This window comes from Urocitellus parryii, chromosome 7, assembly GCF_045843805.1.
Source record: "Urocitellus parryii isolate mUroPar1 chromosome 7, mUroPar1.hap1, whole genome shotgun sequence".
Lineage (NCBI taxonomy): Eukaryota > Metazoa > Chordata > Mammalia > Rodentia > Sciuridae > Urocitellus > Urocitellus parryii.
The window spans coordinates 47,440,717-47,461,383 of record NC_135537.1 but is presented as its reverse complement, the minus strand read 5'-3'; the positions used below and the strand labels follow the sequence as shown (position 1 = coordinate 47,461,383).

Below are 20,667 nucleotides of genomic sequence, written 5' to 3'. Positions count from 1 at the left end.
AGTTTAGAGATAATACTGAATTATATCCTTTTCCTTGTTCTCATTAATAATACTGTTTTGTTGCCATTGTAACTAATTCCAGACTTTGTTTGTTTGTATTTACCTGGTGTGTTCTTTTCCTTATTTTTGTTTTCACTCTACCATATCTTTATTTGTAGGTGTTTCTTATCTTTCAGACTTGTCTGTAGACATTAATTAATGATTGTTTTTATATTTGGACTCTTACTTTGTGCTGATGGTCTTGGTTTTTTATATTCCCTGCTACCCTTTCCTTCCTAGCCTTCTGTGGATTGTTTCCTTTATTCTATTCCCACCTCTGTAGTTTAGAAATTATACCCTCTTATTTCTTGTGATTCACCGTGCCAGGAATGCTATGCAGTCTAAAGTTCAACCAGATCACAGTGCCCCTGTTGAATGAAGATTTACAACATGAGCTCCTATCCTCATTATGTCCTGCCCACCCACATTTAATAATAAGATGTAATTTTTGTTGTATTCCAACAATATTTAGTTTTCTTGTGTGCTTGGCAATTTCTTTGCTCATCCATCCTTGTACCTCAGAGGTCATCATTCTATGGTAATTTCATGAAGCACATCCTTTAGACTTTCTTGAAGTAAATCTGCTGTTGATAACTACTCTTGATTTACCTAGCAATGTTTTAATGCCCTCCATGTTCCCCAAAGAAAGTTTTGGCGGTTATATAATTGTTAATTCTCTCAGTCCTTTGCAGATGTATGTTCGACCTTCTATGTTTTCATTGTTGCAGTTGAAAATACTAATATTATTTTCCTTACTTTTATTGTCTGTAATCTCTTTTTTGCTCTGGCAGCTTTCACATGCTCTCTACTATTGATATTCTGCAGTTTTCTTGGCAGTGTGACCTATTGTGACTTTCCTTATGTTTATCTTGCCTCTTATTAATAAAATACTGTGTTTCTTGGAATTGTGGTTAAATATCTTTCATTGCTTTTGAAAAGTAAGTAATTTTCTCCTAAAATGAACTCTCCTCTTTCATAATTTTCTGGGATTATGAGTTGGGATATAGGTAAGATTTTATTTTATCTTTCATGTCATTTAGCCTCTCTTTGGTATTTTCTATGTGTTTATTTCAGTGCTATTTCTAAATTATATTTTTAGATTTACATTTGTTTGATTCTCTCTTAATTCTAATTTTAAACCTTTCAGTCATCTTACTTCTCTAATTTAAAAAATTCTGACTGCTTAAATAATTTGTGCATAAAATCTGGCCTTAAGGAAGTGGAACACAACTGCACTCACCTTTATTCTTCCAAAGCAAGCAGTGTGGAAAGGAAGAAAAAAGTCACTTGACAGTGGTGGACTCTGCTGAACCAGGACCTTAGCCAGATGATCAAGGTTGGCATCAGTAGTCAAATCAAAATCATGTTCATAGCATGTTCCTTAATATAGTTGCAAACCAGCAACCTCAGGTTAACAGTGAGAGAAGCATCAGGCGAATCCTAATAGAGGAATATCTGAAGGTACTCAAGACCATAAAAAACAAGGAAAGTGTGCTGGCAGTGTAGCTCAGTGATACAGTGATTGTTTAGCATGTGCAGGCCTCTCAGTTCAAGACCTAGCATAAAACCAAAACAAAACACAACAATAACAACAACAACAACAACACACACACAAAGCAAGGTCAAGTCCTGACAAACTTGTCATAACCAGGAGGAACCTAAGGAAACAATAACTAAATATTATGTAGTGTTCTTGATGAGATCCTAGAATAGAAAAAGGACATTAGGTAAAAACAAGGAAATCCGAATAAACTGAACTTCAGTAATAATATATATATATTTTAAATATTTATTTTTTAGTTGTAGTTGGACACAATACCTTTATTTATTTTTATGTGGTGCTGAGGATCGAACCCAGGGCCTCACACATGCTAGGTAAGTGCTCTACCACTGAGCCACAACCCCAGCCCCAATAATAATATATTGATATAGGTTCATTTATTATGAAAAATGTAACATACTAATGTAAGATGTTAAAATAGGACTGGGGACATAGCTCAGTGGTAGAGTGCCTGCCTAGCAGGAGGCCTAGGTTTGATCCCCATTTCCAAAAATATAAAGCTAAAATAGGGGAGGAGCAGGGAGGGAAGATAAGTAAGTTTTATGTGTCTTTAAAAAAATAAAAATAAAAACAAACACAAAAATTGAAGGGGAATTGGGTTTTCTACAAATCAGAAACTGTTCCAAAATAAAAAGTCTGTTTAAATAAATTCAATTTTTATTTTTCAAATGTCCAATGCGATTTTTAAAAAATTTGTTCTAATTAGTTATATACGACAGAATGCATTTTGACACATCATACATAAGTGAAGTGTAACTTCTCATTCTTCTAGTTGTACATGATGTAGTGTTACAGGTCGTTTAATCATATATGTACATAGGGTAATACTGTCTGATTCATTTTGCTGTCATTCCCACCACCATTCCCCCTTTCCTCCCTTCACTCCCCTCTGTCTAATCCAAAGTACCTCTATTCTTCCCTATGCCTGCCCCGCCTGCATTGTGAATTAGCATCCGTTGATCAGAGAAAACATGATAGATGGACTTTGGTTCTTTGAGATTGGCTTATTTTGCTTAGCGGTACAATGCCATTCCCCGCCCCCCCCCCCACCACCACCACCAAACAGAAGGGATAATTTATTGTACATGAGTTACACGGACCACAATTAAAAAACGAATTAGTCTAGAATGCCAAAAGTCCAGATAAAGGACCAACGGGGGATGTTAAGAGCAAGGTGGGTCTTCTCTCATTGGTGGTCTTGGTGACAGGGTGGTGAAGTAAGTTCTTAAATCCACAAAATTTGGACAGTGGCAGGCACTCCAACAACTTGTACCAATGTCCCTGGCCTCTGGCATTCCTTATCTCCACTCCTTTGGCCTCCACTGTGCACAAGCTAGTTTATTTGGATCTCTGCCTCATCTTTCTTTTGCGCTTCACCCCGTGCATTTACTTCTTCCTCCACTTGGCTCTCATGGCACGGAGGTTTCCAAGAAGTTAGTGCTAAGGCCGAGAGAAGTAAAATATCATTTTTATAGTCTTTTCTTGCTTGTCCATATTTTCTTTCATCTTTTATTGCTAAATTAGTTTCTAAAAATTTGTATAATTGTAATATTTAAAGGCTTTAGAGGTCAAAAACTATTGTATTTTGTTTAAGTCTCAGTCATAGTGATACATTTTCTTATAAATTAGGTTTTTTAAATTATAGGCTCAGATTTGGTTGTTTTTCATCTTGGATAATCCCAATGGTTTAAATGTGTGTTTTGATACATTTCCTTAATGAGCAAATCTCAGCTTCCTTACCTTGCAGCATGCATAGTTCTTTTGTCTCCTGATGCCAGTGCTACTCTCAGCATGCATATCCAGGACAACACTGTTATGTATGTATGTATTTTTTGCTTCCAGTTCCCCATTCCTTACTCTTTCAACTCACTTTATTTTTTGTGTGTCAAGTCTATTATTATATAGGGTGGTACACTTGATGATTTTCCTTACGTCTTGAGAACATAAGTTTCCTTACTTCTTGAGAACACATCTAGTGGTTTAGACTGCTAGAAATTAAAACCTTCAATTTCCTTTTATTTTCTTCATTGTTCATTGATTATTTAAGTTTTGTATTTTTATTGATTTTTTTCATGAATATAACAGCTGATTACCTTGAGGTAGACATAATTTTTGTTTTCTTTTGGTTTTTGGTACCAGGATTGAACCAAGGGGCACTTAACCACTTAACCACTGAGCTATATTCCCCAGCCTATTTTATTATTTATTTTGAGACAGGGTCTCACTAAGTTGCAGAGTCTGGCTTTGAACTTGTGATCCTCTTACCTCAGCCTCCCTAGCCTTTGAGATTACAGGCGTGGGCCACGGGGTCCCACTAATTTATTTTTTTATTTTTCTATTTTTTGCTGGTACTAGGAATTGAACCCTAGCCCAGTGGATAAATTCTTAAGTCTTTTTTCTCATTTGCAGAATTAGGATATTGGCTAAATGAGGTCTCAGAACCTGTGAATATAGGTAACTGCAATGAGTTAATCATATCATAAGCAACTGTTTTTCTTATGTATAAGCGCTTGGGTACACAGGCACATACAAACACTCACCCTACATACCCTCCCCACACATCAAACATATAATATATCCAACTATAAATGAGTAAAATGAATTTAATAATTTTAACCTATTGGGTCCCTGAAATGGGTGGTAGAATCTAAATGGAGCATAGAAAAAACTACAAATAGAAGGAAAACCAAATGTTAACATTCGTTAATATTTCTCAATCTTTCTCAGAATGTTCCACTTTATCTTTAGTAGGTTAAAGGCAGATACAAGTTGAACCTTGAGATATTTGTTATCTAGAAAAATATTGATGTAGCTCCTGTTTTGAATTTTATTTAAAAAATAAAAATTAGGGGCAGGCGTGGTGGTACATACCTATAATTCTAGCAATTTTGGAGGCTGAGGCCAGGAGTTTTCCAAGTTCAAAGCCAGCCTCAACAACTTAGTGAAGCTGTAAGCAACTTATGAGACTCTGCTTCAAAATAAACACTAAAAAGGACTGGGGATATGTCTTAGTGGTTAAGCACACCTGTGTTCAAGTTCAATTCCTATGCAAAAGCAAAGAGAGAGAGAGAGAGAGAGAGAGAGAGAGAGAGAGAGAGAGAGAGAGAGAGAGAGAGAGAGAGAGAGAGAGAGAGAGAGAGAGAGAGAGAGAGAAAAAAAGAAAGAAAGAAGGAAAGAAAGAAAGAAAATTGGGGTGGGAAATGTAGAGCCAAACTTGGAAAACAGTATCTGTAAAAAGAAGCATGCAAGATTTACTGGAGACCTAATTAATACTGTATATAAATCTGGGCTAGAGATGACATTTTGGTAAAGAATGTTGTTGAGATGATTAATTAAATTAGAATATGGACTGTCAATTAGATAACAGTAATGTACTTGCTAAATTTTCTAAATTTGGTCATTTTACTGTGATTATTTAAGAGAATTCTTTCATTCTTTTTTTTAATATTTATTTTTTATTTGTAGTTGGACACAATACCTTTATTTTATTTATTTACTTATTTTTATGTGGTGCTGAGGATCGAACCCAGGGTCTCGTACACACTAGGTGAGCGATCTGCCGCTGAGCCACAACCCCAGCCCCAAGAATTCTTTCGTTCTTAGAAGTACACACTGAAGTGCTAAAGAATAAAGGGCAATATATAGTTCAGATAATACATAAATTTGTATTATAATAAATTTGTTAATTCATTCATTTATATATTTATTTTATTTATTAATCAGCATATGACCCTGGATTCTTAGTAATATAATTTTTTTCTTCCTCCACTTTTCTTCCTTCAGGTATGATTATTGTTCATGTTCTTTTATAACATTTTGAATGACTTAAGTCTCAGTTTTAAATGGAGCACAAGTGTGAATTTGTCAACATATTATGGATTGTAAAGAAATGTGGTTTTTAGTTCTTTTAAATGAACAGTTTTTGGTTTGTTTTAGAGCCTATAGTTCTATACATAGTAGTTGGATTCCTCGGACAGAATCATACGTACATCTCTCTTTTCTCTTTCCCTTTCCTTTCTCCCTTTTCTCTCCTGTTCTCCCTCTCCCTGTTCTCCTTCCTTTACTCTGCAAGACTTCTTTTGGCTTGTCTATTTATTTATATTTGATTGATTTTTTAAAATTTATACATAAAGGTGAATATATAAACAGTGGTAATATATGTACTTAACATGATTTTTTTTAAAGAATTCATTCCACTTTGCCTTCCCTCTCCCATTCTTCTTCTCTGCCTATTGATCTCCTTCTTCTACAATACAGATCTTCCCTATATCTTTATGTTTTAATTCGCTTTTTTGCTGCTGTGATCAAAAGACCCAACCAGAACAACTGTAGAGGAGGAAGAGTTTATTTGAGAGCTCATGGTTTCAGAGGTCTTAGTTCACAGACAGCTGGTTCCATTCCTTGGAGCTAGAGGTGAGGCAGGGCATTATGGCAGAAGAGTGTAGCAGAGGGAGGTGGCTCACATGATGATCAGGAAGCAGGGACTTCAGTCTTCAGATACAAAATATATACCCTGTAGTCATGTCCCCAGTGAGCCACTTCCTCCAGCCATAGCCTACCTGCTTCCAGTTAGTGCTCAATTAATCCCACCAGGAATTAAGTGACTGATTAGGTTAAAGCTATAGCCCAATCAATCATTTCTCCTCCAAGCCTTCTTGCATTGTCTCACAATTGGATTTTTGGTGATACTACATCTAAATCCTAATACTTTATAATATCCTATCCTTTCTCGTTTTCCTTTATTTTACTCTAGTTTCCACATAATGAGAGAAAACATTAGACTTTTGAGTTTGTGAGTCTGGCTTATTTCACTTAGCATGATGTTCTCCATTTCCATCTGTTTACCAGCAAATGCCATACTTTCATTTTTCTTTATGACTCAGTAGAATTTCATTGTGTATATATACCACAATTTCTTAATCCATTCATCTATTGAAAGGCATCTGGGTGATTCCGTAATTTAGCTGTTGTGACCTGTGCTGCTACACATTGAAGTGCCTGTATTGCTATAATGTGCTGATTTTAGTTCTTCTGGGAAAATACTGAGGAGTGGGATAGTGGGTCATATGGTGGTTCCATTTCTAGTTTATTAGGAATTTCCATACTACTTTCCAAAGTGGTTGTACTAGGCTACAGTCCCACCAGCGTTGTACAAGTGTACCTTTTCCCCACATTCTTGCCAGCATTTATTATTATTTATATTCTTGATCATTGCCATTCTGACTGGAGTAAGATGAAATCTTAGTGTTGTTTTGATTTACATTTTTCTGATTGCTAGATATGCTGAACATTTTTTCATATATTTGTTGGCCAGTTGTGTTTCTTCTTTTGAGAAGTTTCTGTTTAGTCTTTTGGTCATTTATTGATTGTTTTTTTTTATTTTATGCTGTTAAATTTTTTTAGTTCTTTATATATTCTGGATACTTATCCCCTTTTGGAGTTGTAACTGGCAAAGATTTTCTCTCATACTCTAGCTCTTCATACTCTTGTTTCTTTTGCTGTGCAGAAGCTTTTTAATTTCTTGATTCTTGGTTTTATTTTTTGAACTTTAGGGATTTTGCTTGAGGAAGTTGGTACCTGTACCTGTATGATGAAGTGTTGACCTTATGTTTTCTTCTAGCAGTTGCAAGGTTTCTTGTCTAATTCATAAGTTTTTGATCCATTTCACTTAATGTGCAGGGTGAGAGATAGGGATCTAGTCTCATTTAATTTCTATGTTCTTGATATCAAGTTGTCCCTGAATCTTTTATTTAAAAAGCTGTCTTTTCTCCAAAATATAATTTGGGCACTTTCATCAGGTGTTAGATAGCTGTAAGTATGTGGTTTGTCTCTGTGTCTTCTACTCTGTTCCATTGGTCTTCATATCTGTTTTGATCCCAACACTACGCTGTTTTTGTTACCATAGCTTCGTAATATAATTTGAGATCAGGTATTATGATGTCTCCTGCTTCACTTTTCTTGCTTAATACTGCTTTGGCTATTCTGGTTCTCTTATTTTTCCAAATGATTTCAGAGTTGTTTTTTCTAATTCTGTGAATAATGTCTCAAATGAACATTTTGGAGGGGGTTTACTAGGGATTAAACTCAGGGACATTGGACCACTGAGCCACTTTCCCAGCCCTATTTTGTATTTTATTTAGAGACAAGGTCTCATTGAATTGCTTAGGGCCTCCATAAATTGCTGAGGCTGGCTTTGAACTCATGATCCTCCTGTGTCAGCCTCCTGAGCTGCTGGGATTACAGGTGTGTACCACCACACCCAGCTCAAATGAACAGTTTTTTTTTTTTTTTTTTTTAACATTTAAAAAATTTTTTTTAGTTGTAGCTGCGTACAATACCTTTATTTTATTTTATTTTTTGTGGTGCTGAGGATCGAACCCAGTGCCTCACACATACAAGGCCACAACCCCAGCCCTCAAATGAACAGTTTTAATCATTATGAAAATTAGAATTTTTTTTATCTAAAATGTGAGTAAATTATCTTTTTTTTTTTTTAATAGATTGAAGCTGAATTTTGGGACATGGCCACTGCTTCACCAAGGTCTGATACTAGTAATAACCATAGTGGAAGGTTACAGTTACAGGTAACTGGTAAGTAATTTTTCTAATAATTTAATATGGTGATTCTCTGATGAAACTTTTTTCAAATATTCAGTTCAGCAAATTTATTCCATAATTGATACTCTTGGAAAATACCAAACTTGGACCTATATTAAATAGTACCAAGTTTTAGTGCTTTACTTTACTTTTCTCTTCACCTTTTCCTCATTTTATTAAAAATTAAAACTACCTTATAAAATCCACAGCCTTACTGACTTCGCAGTATCTTGTGTCATACATATTAACCTTCTGACTAATCAGTGAGGAAATTTGTGAATCAGAGGAATTAAGTACCTTAGTAAAACCAACTAAGACCTTAGGACTCCCAAGTTGTTGCTCTTTTTATTAGATGAACAGTAATGTCTGTATTTCTTTTTCTTTTTTTCTTTTTTTGAAGAATCAAATCATGTCATGATAAAGGCCCCTCTGCTATTGCAGTGTGGTACTTTACTGTTTGGAAACTGAGGTGTACTTCCCTGAACTAACTTATTTTTAAAATCCTAATTTATTTTTATTGTGAGCATAAATATTTTTATTCTTATTTCTGTTCATAACCCACATCTGATTGCAAATAACAAATAAGAATAAGAACAGTGGGCTGGGGGTGTATCTTAGTGATAAAGTGCTTGCTTAGCATATCCTAGGTCCTGGGTTCAATACCCAGTACAGAGGAAGGAAGGAGGGAAGGGAAATCAGTTAGCATGGAAAGCAGGAAAACTATAATAGAAAGAATCAAACAGAACACTACCTACTATAATAATGGCATGTGCTATTTTATACAATGGACATAATCATTTGACTATTTGAGGTTGAAAAATTAATGGGCTTTTTAAAATATATTTTAAATTTTTTACCTGTTAGGTTTTCTTGTAACTTAATTTCAATTTTTAAAATAAAAAATTTAAGTCATTATTTTTGTATTAGTGGTGTGAATTATAAACTTTTCAACTACTTCAACAAACATGTAGGGAATAATCTCTCTTTTCTGGTTGATGTGAAATATCTTGTTCTATTCTCTTCATTTCTCTTATATCACTGTCAGACTGTTGTATTTTTTTCATATAATACTTTAAAAAGTAGAGAGAGCTGGACATAAGGATGCCTGCCATAATTCTAGCTACATGGGCGGCTGAGGCAGAAAGATCACAAGTTTGAGGCCAGCCTGGACAACTTAGCAGTATCCTGTCTCAAAATTACAGAAGGGCTGGGGATGTAATTCAAATGTAGAGTGCCCTTGGTTTAATCCCCTGTAACCCTATCCCCATAATTGGAGAAATCTTTTATTACATTGCATTTTATGCATGCTTTCACTGTTCTCTAATTTTTTTGCCTTTCTTTTGAATTTGAGTCTTAACTTCCTTTTCCTCTGCCCCCACCAAAAACACTCAACACCAATATGTTGTTGTTTTTATTTTAAAGTATTGTATTAAGTTGGAGGTAATTGAAATCTTTAAGTGTTAAAATTTCAAAATCCAACAATGTATCAAGTCATTCTCTTTTATGTCAGTAAAGCTTTATATATATGGGTGTGTATCCTATACATTTCTTAAATGTATGACTGTTTTTTAAAGGGAGGTTATTGTGAGTGGAGTTTTAATATTAACACCCATTGTACCCCTTTCTGATAGTTTTCAGTTTTTATATAACCTTGTGTTACAGGACATTCTGTGTATAAATCTAAAAGAAAACCTATTAAATGGGAAAATAAAATTATTCTATATATTTCCACTAGTAAGAACTCTTGATTGGAATAATTTGTCTTTGGCTATTTAAATCATAGTATTGTGTTTATATGCACCTACTTGCCAGCATATTATAATTTCCTTGTGAGAATAAAAATCATTTTTTTAAAAAAATCTCTTTCCTTATTGAGCACTCTATCAATTAAAGGTATACAATGGATGTATTTTGGATGGTTCTGTAGTTAAGTCAGACAAGTTAATACTTATATGATCAGTAATAATAGAGTAATAGTCACTGTGTTGGGTGCCAGGAATTCCTCGACAATGATGGTGTTTTGCAGTTTAACATGCCCTCACTCACCAATCCTAAGAATCAGATTCTATGGTTTTCCTGTTTATGATGAGAAAATTGATGGATAAGAGGTCAATTGTTTTCTTTTAAGGTCAAGCTTCTAGTAATTGGAAGAGTTAAAATATGAACACAGATAAATTACACCCTGTGCTTTTAACACCTTTCTACGTTGCATTCCCCTTCTTCCTGTTTTCTTCTAGTGTATGGATAAAATCTGCATATACTGAGGAAATGACACTTTTATTTGGAATGAAAAAGCTTATTTGCAAGATACCTTGAGAGAGAGCAAGTCTGGGTCTTTGACATCAGTCCAGTGGTGTTGAAACTTAGAGCAACTTGGAACAGCCAAGGACGGAAATGAGTTTTGCCAAGACCCTGAGAGTAGTTCTTCAGACATAACAGTGCACATTCTTTGGTAGTGCTGTGTTGCCAGTACTTAAATACAATATTTGCCTTGAATATTCCATTATTCTTCAAATATTGAGGACTACTGTATTTCAAACACAACCTCTGCTGAAGTACTTATTACATTGAATTTCATCAGTTTGTTTATACAACTATTCTCTCACTATAGAATGGAAGCTACATAGCTGGTGTATTTCATATCCTTAAACATCCTATGTATATGACATGGAGGAGGCTTTGTCTTTCTTCTCTGTTCATAGGTGATTGATGATAGAAGTGATTTTGATAAGATATTTTACTGTTTGGTATTCAGCATTTTGCCCTGAAAGTAGATAGTCCCCTATTTAGATTAGTAGTTTTAAACATTAAAGTAAAATGTTTAAATTAATTCCCTTATATCTTGTGTAAATCAGATTTAAAATTCACTTTTTGTAAAGGGTTATGAACTTTTATAATCACATTTTTATTTTTAAAGTTTGTATTTGAAAAAGCAGATATTTCTTTTTTTTTTTTTTTTTTGAAACCATCGTTCCAGGTGAAACATTTATTTTTAACAAGTGCAACAGTTACATGATGAATACCATTTAGAAGGTAACATCCATTTAGAAGGGATGTTAACAGGCATGTTAAATCTGTAGGCACTTTTTTCTTGAGCATTGATGAAGTTTAGAATTAAATTCAATGGTAAGTAAAAATATGGAGAAATCAGAATCTTCATACACTTTGATAGGAATTTACTCAGCAGAGACTTACTATGTTAGCAAGCAATTTCACTTCTAATATGCCTAAGGGAAATTTCATACACAAATTTATAGAAGCATGAGGCAAAACAGCCAAAATGTGTGAACAATTCAAATGTCTGTTAATGGGAGAATACATAAATAAAATATGATATGTCCATATAATGGAATATTATTTGTCAGGAAAAGAAATGAAGTACTGATGCATGTTACAACATGGGTAAAACTGGAAAACACTATGCTAATTGAAAAAAGGCAGTCCCAAAAGACCACGTGTATGATGATTTCACTTATATGAAATGTCCAAAATAGAAAAATCTGTAGAGATAGATGGTAGATTAGTGGTTGCCTAGGGCTGCAATAGGATTGGGTAGTTGGAAGGAAACAGAGGGGTTACTACTTAATGATATGAGTTTCTTTTGGGGGTAACAAAATTGTTTTAAAATTGAATGTGGTGATTTTTAAATGCAATTTGGTGAAGATGTTAAAAATCAATGAATTGTGCCATTTAAATGGATGAATATATGGTTTGTGAATTATGTCTCAATAAAACTTAAAAAGTCAAATGATTCTCAGGTATTATCAGTAGCCCTTTTGTATTATGTCTAAATTTCGCCAATAAGAAGAGTTCTAGTTGTACAACAAATACAGTTCCATTTTTAATGGTTTATTAGTAGGCAATCCTACTTTTTAACTATACATATTCAATAGTGATCATCATTTTTCTGTTAGTTTCTAGTGCCAAACTAAAAAGAAAAAAGAACTGGTTTGGAACAGCAACATATACAGATGTAGTTGTAGATGGAGAAATTAAAAAAACAGCCAAATCCAGTAGTTCTTCTAATCCAAAATGGGATGAACAGCTAACTGTGTAAGTACTTTGCAAAATTTTCAAGAGAATTGTGCTTCTATTTTATTTTCTTATAAAGGAAGTGTAATAATTCTTGCCTTTTTTATTAACTAATTTCCACATAGCCTTATTTTCTCTGAATATCTTATAAATAAATTGGTCTTCCTTAATTCTGGCATTTGTGATATAATGGTATAAATTTATTAAAAAATTTACATAAAGTATTATAACTAATGCCATCATTTAAAAAAAAATCTTCAGAAATTTATTCCAATAGTAACAGCATTATTGTGAAATCTCAGTATACTCTCAGTGTATTGCCAGTGTTTTGATTTGCTAGCCACAAAAAATTCTTATCTAGAATGTACTTAAAATATTTTAATTCATAATTCAGACAATTTACTATTTCATACAATATTAAATAAACTAAGTTCCCAATTTAAAATATTATTGAAATAAATGGTTTAGAGGGATTACCACTTAGAATGATGATGTATACTTCTATATTTTTGTTATAATTTTACCCTTGCAGAAATGTGACCCCACAGAGTACTTTGGAATTTCGAGTTTGGAGCCATCACACCTTAAAAGCAGATGCTTTATTAGGAAGAGCAACGATAGATTTGAAACAAGCTCTGTTAAAGCACAATAGAAAATGTAAGTTTTTGTTCTACTTTTGTTTCTTCATAAGTTTCAGACACTGAACATACCTTAAAGTCCAAAAGCAAAAAACAATTCTGTATTCATAAAAGAGAACTTTACTTCTTGCCTGTAATTACTTTTAAGTTTGTGGCATTATATAAAGTAGGTAATATTGACCCTAGCCTCTTGGCATCCTATAGATTTACAAAAATGACTTCAGTTATCCACAAATACCCTGTTATCAGTGGTTGTCAGCCATTTATTGTTTACTTAATATATACTTTAAATATTAAAAAAATCATCTGAGCCTATTCTGCTTTGTTTTTTGACTAATAACAACTTTATTGGAATATAATAAACTCTAACTTTAAAAATTTCTTTTTCATTTTATAATCAATTCATTGCAGAAAACATGGAGAATTTAGAAAAGTCACAGAATAGTATAATTATCTGTAATTCTTCTATCCAAGGGCAGAAAACAGCTGACCATTTTAAAGGAGACTATTGCAACTAAGGAACTTACTTTAAATTGTATTTCATTTTATTTAAATTTAAATAGCCTTATATGGCTAGTAGTTACCATGTTGGACAGTACAACCTCTACTTTTTGTTTGTTTGAATTGTAAAATTAGAATTTAGTCTTGCTTTTTTTTTTAAAGAAAAAATAATTTTTATTCTCAATACTTATTTTTTAGTTGTAGTTGGTCACAATACCTTTATCTTATTTATTTTTATGTTGTGCTGAGAATCGAATCCAGGGCCTTGCATATGCTAGGCACTCGCTCTACCACTGAGCCACAACCCCAGTCCTAAAATCCCAATTTTTAAACATTACCTTTAGTTATGAGTTTAGATCACTTGAACACCATTCTAAACTATAGAAGTTATTTAGTTACCTCTGCAAAGATGTGTGGTCTTTTTAGCTTTCTTTTCCTTATGTCATCAGCATCAGATACTGATATCTAAGACTTAATTTACCCTCTTTGTTTCACTGTTTCATAAGTAGATTTAAATCGGTAATAACACTTTTGTAAAAAGGAGGAGTCATTTTAAACTAAACTGAACTTCAGTTTGTACACAGGTGATAAGACATTTTAAAGGGAAAAAGAGTTGGTTTGAGCAGGAATTCAGTAGTCAGAAAAGTGAAAAATTACCAAAGGTTGATCAGCATAGTTGCAACTTGGCCAAATATGTATGGCAATTAGCAAGGTTAGGATTCTGTCCTCCCAGAGAGACAGAGATTTGCCTTGTCTTTTCTGATCATTACATTTTAAAAGAATTGCTTTCAGGTCCTTGAAAAACACACTCCAGTTTGTAGGAGAGAAAAGAGAGACACTTGGTTATAAAAGCCATTCGTACTTTTGCCTTTGTCCCTTGTATTACTCACTTTGAGAGACTCTTAGGAAGCACTGAAGTCTCTTTTCAACATCTAGCACTAACTTGCCAGATGTGTGTGGGCTCCTATTGAGTTCCTTGGTTGTAGAAGCTATGAATAATAATAAGTGGTTTTTGTTACTTTAAGCTACTAAATTTTAGGATAATTATTGCTCAACAATAAATAATTAATACATTATCCTAGCAGTTTAGAAAAACAGCTTCAGTAGGAGTGTGAGCTAAATATAAATTTGTAAAGCACCTTAAAAACAAAGATTTTTGAAAAGCTTTTGTTTCTCTAGGGAAAACATATTTTCAACAAGTTCATGATTATAGGATAAATCATTGACTTATTTACCTAGTTCCTCAGTGTCTCAGATTATTCTTTTGCTCTTCTTAAGCTAAGGAAGAATGTCTAAGTGATAGGGAAAAAACCTACTTCTGCCTTATAAGAATAAATTTCCCTTGGGGCTGGGGATGTGGCTCAAGCGGTAGCGCACTCGCCTGGCATGTGTGCGGCCCGGTTTCGATCCTCAGCACCACATACCAACAAAGATGTTGTGTCCACCGAAAACTGAAAAATAAATATTAAAATTCATTTTCTCCCTCTGTCTCTCTCTGTCTGTCTCTGTCTCTGTCTCTCTCTCTCTCTCTCTCTCAAAAAAGAAAAAAAAAAAAAAGAATAAATTTCCCCAGGACAGGACTGTCTTAATCACTTAAATGTTTATTAAGTGCCTGAGAATACATCTGTCACATGCTGAGAATACATCTCTGAATTAGATGGACAAGATCCCTTTGCTGTGTTGGAACCTTCAGTTCATTTGGGGAGGTAGATCAGAAAACAAATCAATTCTGGTGGTGGTGGTAATTCCAATAAAGGAATGGTAGGGTGTTCTAGTTTGTATTGGTCAGAGATCAGTCTTCCCCAGAGAACTGTGCCTGCCACAGAATAGGTACTCACATATTGAATAGATGAATAAATCCAAGTTTCTGTGTTAATACTGTGATGGAATAATACTGTTATCTCTCTATAAACATATAAACATATACATGTAAGTGGGAATTATTTTTTTACCTTTATTTTATTAATTTTTATGTGGTACTAAGGATTGAACCCAGGAATTTGCACATGCTAGACAAGTACTCTATCAATAAACCACAACCCCAGCCCTAAGTGGGAATTATTTATGTGATAGTAAATAGTTATATGATTCAGAGTATTATACTTCAATCTTCCATGTTCAGAATTGTGAAATATATGCTGTAAAGAACCTCCTATCACAGAAAGAACAACTAGATCCTAGACAGAACAAATTTTTGTGACATTGATGATTTGCAAAATGACAGAGGTCCCTCCTTGAAATAAAGGGCGAGCAAAGAAAATCTTTTCCTAGTAGCTACCTATAAACTAAATTGGAGAACAAGCTCCTGTCAAAAATTACAGAATATAAGAACAAATATTTTCTAGAAAGATCTAGATACTAAATATTTAAGCTTTATAGGCCAACAGTTTCTGTTGTACTGATTCAACTCTTCTGCCCTTGTAGAGTGAAATTAGCCATGAAAAATATGTAAATGAATGGGTGTAGCTATATTCAGATAAAACTTTACTTATAAAAACAGGTGATTTTTTTTTTTTTTGGTGGACTTTATTTACAAAGGCAGGCTAGATTTTGACGTATGGACTGTAATTTGCTGACCCCCAGACTAGAGGAGATATTTTAAGGGATAATGATATCAAATTTCTGAATAATAATGAAAAACATGATATTACCCCAAATAAAATAGCAAAGAGAAAGTCATGTTTGGACATACCATAGTGAAATGCAAGACACCAAAGACAGATTTTAAAAGGATCCATGGAGATAAAACAAGTTATTTGCAAAGATTTATAATTTAGAATTGTAGAATTAACAGCAGATAGGGAAAGGTAGTGAAATAGTATCTTTCTTCAGAGATTTGGAAGATCATTATCAATATAAAGTTTGCAAACCGATGTGATTCTGCAATCTATATACGGGGTAAAAATGGGAGTTCATAACCCGCTTGAATCAAATGTATAAAATATGATATGTCAAGAGCTTTGTAATGTTTTGAACAACTGATAATTAAAAAAAAAAAGAAAGTAGTTCTACTTTAATCGAGATGAATAAGAAAACAACGGAATTGGACTGGATAGGTAACAGATGATGTCACTTTTAATGAAGGAAAGTGACATCATAGCATGCCTCACAAATGAATCTTGCTCTGTGATTCAGAAAAAGAAATGTGTTTGGTTTGGGTTATCACAAATCCTTCAATGTTTATACCTGCTCAGGACAGATGCCCCTGAAAAAAAAAAAAAGTTTGCATATCCAACAAATCTGTCTTTCTAGGATGAGAATGCATACAATTAATAGACAAATGAATCAGAATTTACACAGAGATCTATATTAAAAAATTTCAAAATGCTGGGTTTTTTTAGTAATATGTTCAAATAGCTAAATATTTTATGAAAGAGCTCAGTCTCTTTCTGGGCACTTTAAATGGAGGAAGATAACATCAGTGAAATAGAATGTTGGTCAATATAGTTTTCTTCAGAGATAGATTATTAGATAAAATTGAAATTCATTCTTTTGTAGGTTTTTTGTGTTTTTTTTTTATTTCCCCTAGTTTCTTTAATTGCTTTTGATTTAGAATGGAGATAAGGCTAATTGTACCACAAATAGTTGAGTAGGTATTCTATTAAGTACATGGTTCTTCAATTGTTTTGAAAAGAATTCCTGTCCAGTATTAGTTGTAAATTTTTGTCTTTTCTGTACATGGATAGGTACTCAAGATGTTTGTGCTGGATGTTTTGTAAATGGGGGCAGGGACTCAAATTTGTTAAATATAAGCAATATCAAAGTTATGAACTTTAAGATGTGAAAAGTTCCATGAATTCAGTAGCTTCAGAAAGCCACTAAAGAGGGCTGGAGTTGTGGCTCAGTGGTAGAGCGCTAGCCTGGCATGTGTGAGGCACTGGGTTCTATTCCCAACACAATAAAAAAAAGAATGAAGAAATGGGTTCTATTCCCAGCACAATGAATGAATGAATGAATGAATAACCATTGACAACTAAAATATTAAGAAGAAGAAAGAAAGTCACTAAAGATCAGACTGAAGTAACTGACCCCATTTTGGATACTAAAGTGATCATTGATGAATTTTTAATTTTAAATTTTTAAAAATTCTGAGTTGACAGTTTTTAGTTGTATATATTTGTGTGATACAAGGTAATATGATGATTTGTAAATAAAATGTAATAATTAAGCTAATAAACATACCTGTCACTTCACCTCAAATACCACTTTTTGTAGTGAGAAAATTTGAAAGTTAGGCTTTTAGTGATTTTGAAATGTGTAATGTTATTATTTATGATATTCACACTGTACAGTGTATTTCAAAAGAAAAAAATCTTATTTCTTCTAATTGAAACTTTGTACGCTTGCACTCTCATCTTCCCATGTCTTCTGCCCCACACTAATAACTTTTAATACGTTGTATGATAGAAGTTGGTATGAAATCACTTGAATTTCATTCAGTTACAGCTAGGTCCTCCAATAATGGGAGTGAAGTGTCTGACTAATGTAAAAAGAAATAACAAACTATTGTCACAGTACTTAGCATTTAGTGAGCACTAACTGTGTTAGGTGTGGTGCTAGTGCTTTCTATATGGCTTTACATTAGGTCTTTATGACTGTGCCTAGAGTTTGAAGCTCTTATTATTTCCATTTTGTGACAGGGAAACAGGCTTTAAGAAGTTAGAATAACTTTACGCAGAGTCCCCCTAGTTAGTTGCAGAGTTGAAATTTGTAACAGCATCACCTAATTCATGTTCTCTGAAGTTCGTCCTGTACATGGAAATAATGAAAGATGATGTTGAAAGTGTGGGGTTGGGGGAGAAGAGTTACTTAACAAGGTATGAAAGAGAATGATCTTGGTGTAGTATAGAAGGAACTACAGATAAAAAGCAAAAAAATTACTTCCAAATGTAACTGTCAGGTACTGAACCTAAGAGTAATTCTTGAAATGTAATTTTGATTTCTAAAACATTTTTGTATGTGGCAAAAGCTTTTAAATTACGATTTTTTTTTTCTAGTGGAAAAAGTGAAAGAACAATTAAAACTTTCTTTGGAAAACAAGAATGGCATAGTGCAAACTGGTGAATTGATAGTTGTGCTTGATGGATTGGTGATTGAGCAAGAAAATCTAACAAACTGCAACTCATCTCCAACTAGTAAGCTGACTTTATGTGTTTTTAAAATTTAAAGGAAAAGATTGCCAAGGAGTATATAAAAACCTAGAGTGTTTGTTTCTTCTTATTCAGTAGAAATACAGCAAAATGGTGATGCTTTACATGAAAATGGAGAATCTTCTGCAAGGACAACTACCAGGTAGAATATTTTATTTTAGTGTTTGAGATGATATGATAAAACATTTCCTATGTATGACGTTCTAAATTTTAAACTTAGTTTAGAATTTGCCACATAATTTAACAGCTTATATGTGAACTTGTTATTTGTTGAATGCTTATGAGCATAGCTTTATAAAATAATGTTTTATTGAGATACAATACACGTACTACAGAAGTCACTCTTACAAAGTACATGTTTCAGTGGAATTTAGTATATTCACAGATGGCCAACTATGATCACTGATTTCAGAACATTCTTATCACCACCCCAAGAAGAAACTATAGCCATGAGTAGTTACTCACTCTCAATTCCTCCTTCCTCCCAGCCTCTGTTATCCAGGAATCTACATTCTCTCTCTTTTCTATTCTAGCCATTTCACATTAAACGTTCATATAACATGTGAACTTTTTTGACCAGCTCCTTTGACAAAGCATAATGTTTCAGGGTTCATCGTTTATGTTGTATCTTGTTAATGCTTCATTCTTCTATTGAAATGTCTTTAAATCTATATTTAGGCCTTTTTATTGGTAAATAGAGTCAGATATTGTGGAAAAATCATGTTTTATTGGAATTGTCATTCTCCTGTATATTATGATCTTCCTACAAAAATTATCCTGCCATTTCAAAAGCTTCCTGGCATTCACATTTCATGACAGTTGAGATTCTTTGGTTGAAGTATCTAAAGTGCAATGCAAGTGAATAATAGATCTATATTGTGAAATTAAAACCTGAAAATATAGAAATATATTACTATAAAGTTGATTAGGTACATTTGAAAAGGTTTGTTGGTGTATGTATAAAGTATGATCTTTATTACTCTACAAAGTTATTAATAGCACTGTTCCTAAATTGCCATTAAATGATTCTCATAAAAACACTTTGAACAGGTAAGTACACCTTCTAGAATGTATATTTGCCTTAAATATATTTGGTATCCACATTATAATTTACAGTGAGAAAATTAATGACTAAAAGTGGACAATAATTAGGTTGATTAAAATTATTAGCGTGTGAAATACGTCTTTTTATATTCTTTAAAGTATAATTTTAGGTGGTGGAACTTGAATGACTACCAATCTAAAACTTAATATTGTTTATTCATAGTAACACATTTGAATTAAGGATAGTTTCTACAGTACTATGAGGATTTCAGATGGATTCTCTCATCTCACTCCTGAATCACTCACTGATTCTCATTAGGTAGCTGTGGAGGGGTACACAAATTAGAATCATTTGGAAGCTTTTCTCAGTACCAATTAAAACTTCCTAAATATATCTCATAGGTGACAAGGGAGAGGAGGATTTAAGAGATGCTTATTGAGTGCCTGTTCAGTACCAGACACTAGTCCAAACACTAAGAGTACCAGATCAGTTCCCAAGAAATTTACATTATGGTGGGATAGATGTTGGTATTAGACTACAGAATAAATAAATAAGCTAACCGAATATAGCGATAAGAACTGTGAAATAATTGAGGTAGGATGGAGGTTACAGGAATGGAGAAGAACCTATTTTAAAGAGAGAGATCAGGGAATCGTCTCCAAGAAAGTCCCATTTGTGCTAAAATTAAAAAGCTAAGAAAACTTTCCATACAGAACTCTGAGGGGAAGAACAAGTTCAAAGGCTTTGAGTTTATTTGCAGTTAACTTCTTTTCTACAGATTCTTTTAATTCTAGAGTATAATTAACCTTTTCCAAAAATCTTATTATAATTCTAGTCTGGTATATAATAATTCAAAATACACATTTGAATACTTTTCATACTTAATAAAATTGTTATAGTATATTTTTTGCAAGGTGAGCAAGGAACTTGGAAAAAATAAGTCAGGGACATAGATGGGGTGGGAAATGTGGCTGATTTTCAAAAGCTTTTTTGACTAAGGTAAGAAGCCTAGATTTTATTCCAGATTTTAAATCCCTAGATTTAAGTAGGGAAGGGACAAGATCTGATTTGTATTTTTAAAACAATACTTAGGCTGCTTGGTGG

General features: G+C 33.3%; 1 protein-coding gene across 4 annotated transcripts in view; it reads left to right on the top strand.

The window, feature by feature from the left end:
- The window catches only part of Wwp1 (WW domain containing E3 ubiquitin protein ligase 1), a 104,205-nt gene that overhangs the window by 24,991 nt on the left and 58,547 nt on the right, over positions 1-20,667 (top strand). For 3 of the 4 annotated variants that reach the window (XM_026381756.2, XM_026381564.2, XM_026381626.2), the window contains 5 exons: positions 8,101-8,191; positions 12,112-12,250; positions 12,762-12,886; positions 18,366-18,503; positions 18,594-18,660. In XM_026381756.2, the coding sequence (XP_026237541.1) occupies positions 8,122-8,191; positions 12,112-12,250; positions 12,762-12,886; positions 18,366-18,503; positions 18,594-18,660 (539 nt within the window). In that variant the 5' untranslated portion in view covers positions 8,101-8,121. The remainder of the gene's footprint in view (positions 1-8,100; positions 8,192-12,111; positions 12,251-12,761; positions 12,887-18,365; positions 18,504-18,593; positions 18,661-20,667) is intronic. The other variant, XM_026381689.2, reaches the window with a different exon arrangement.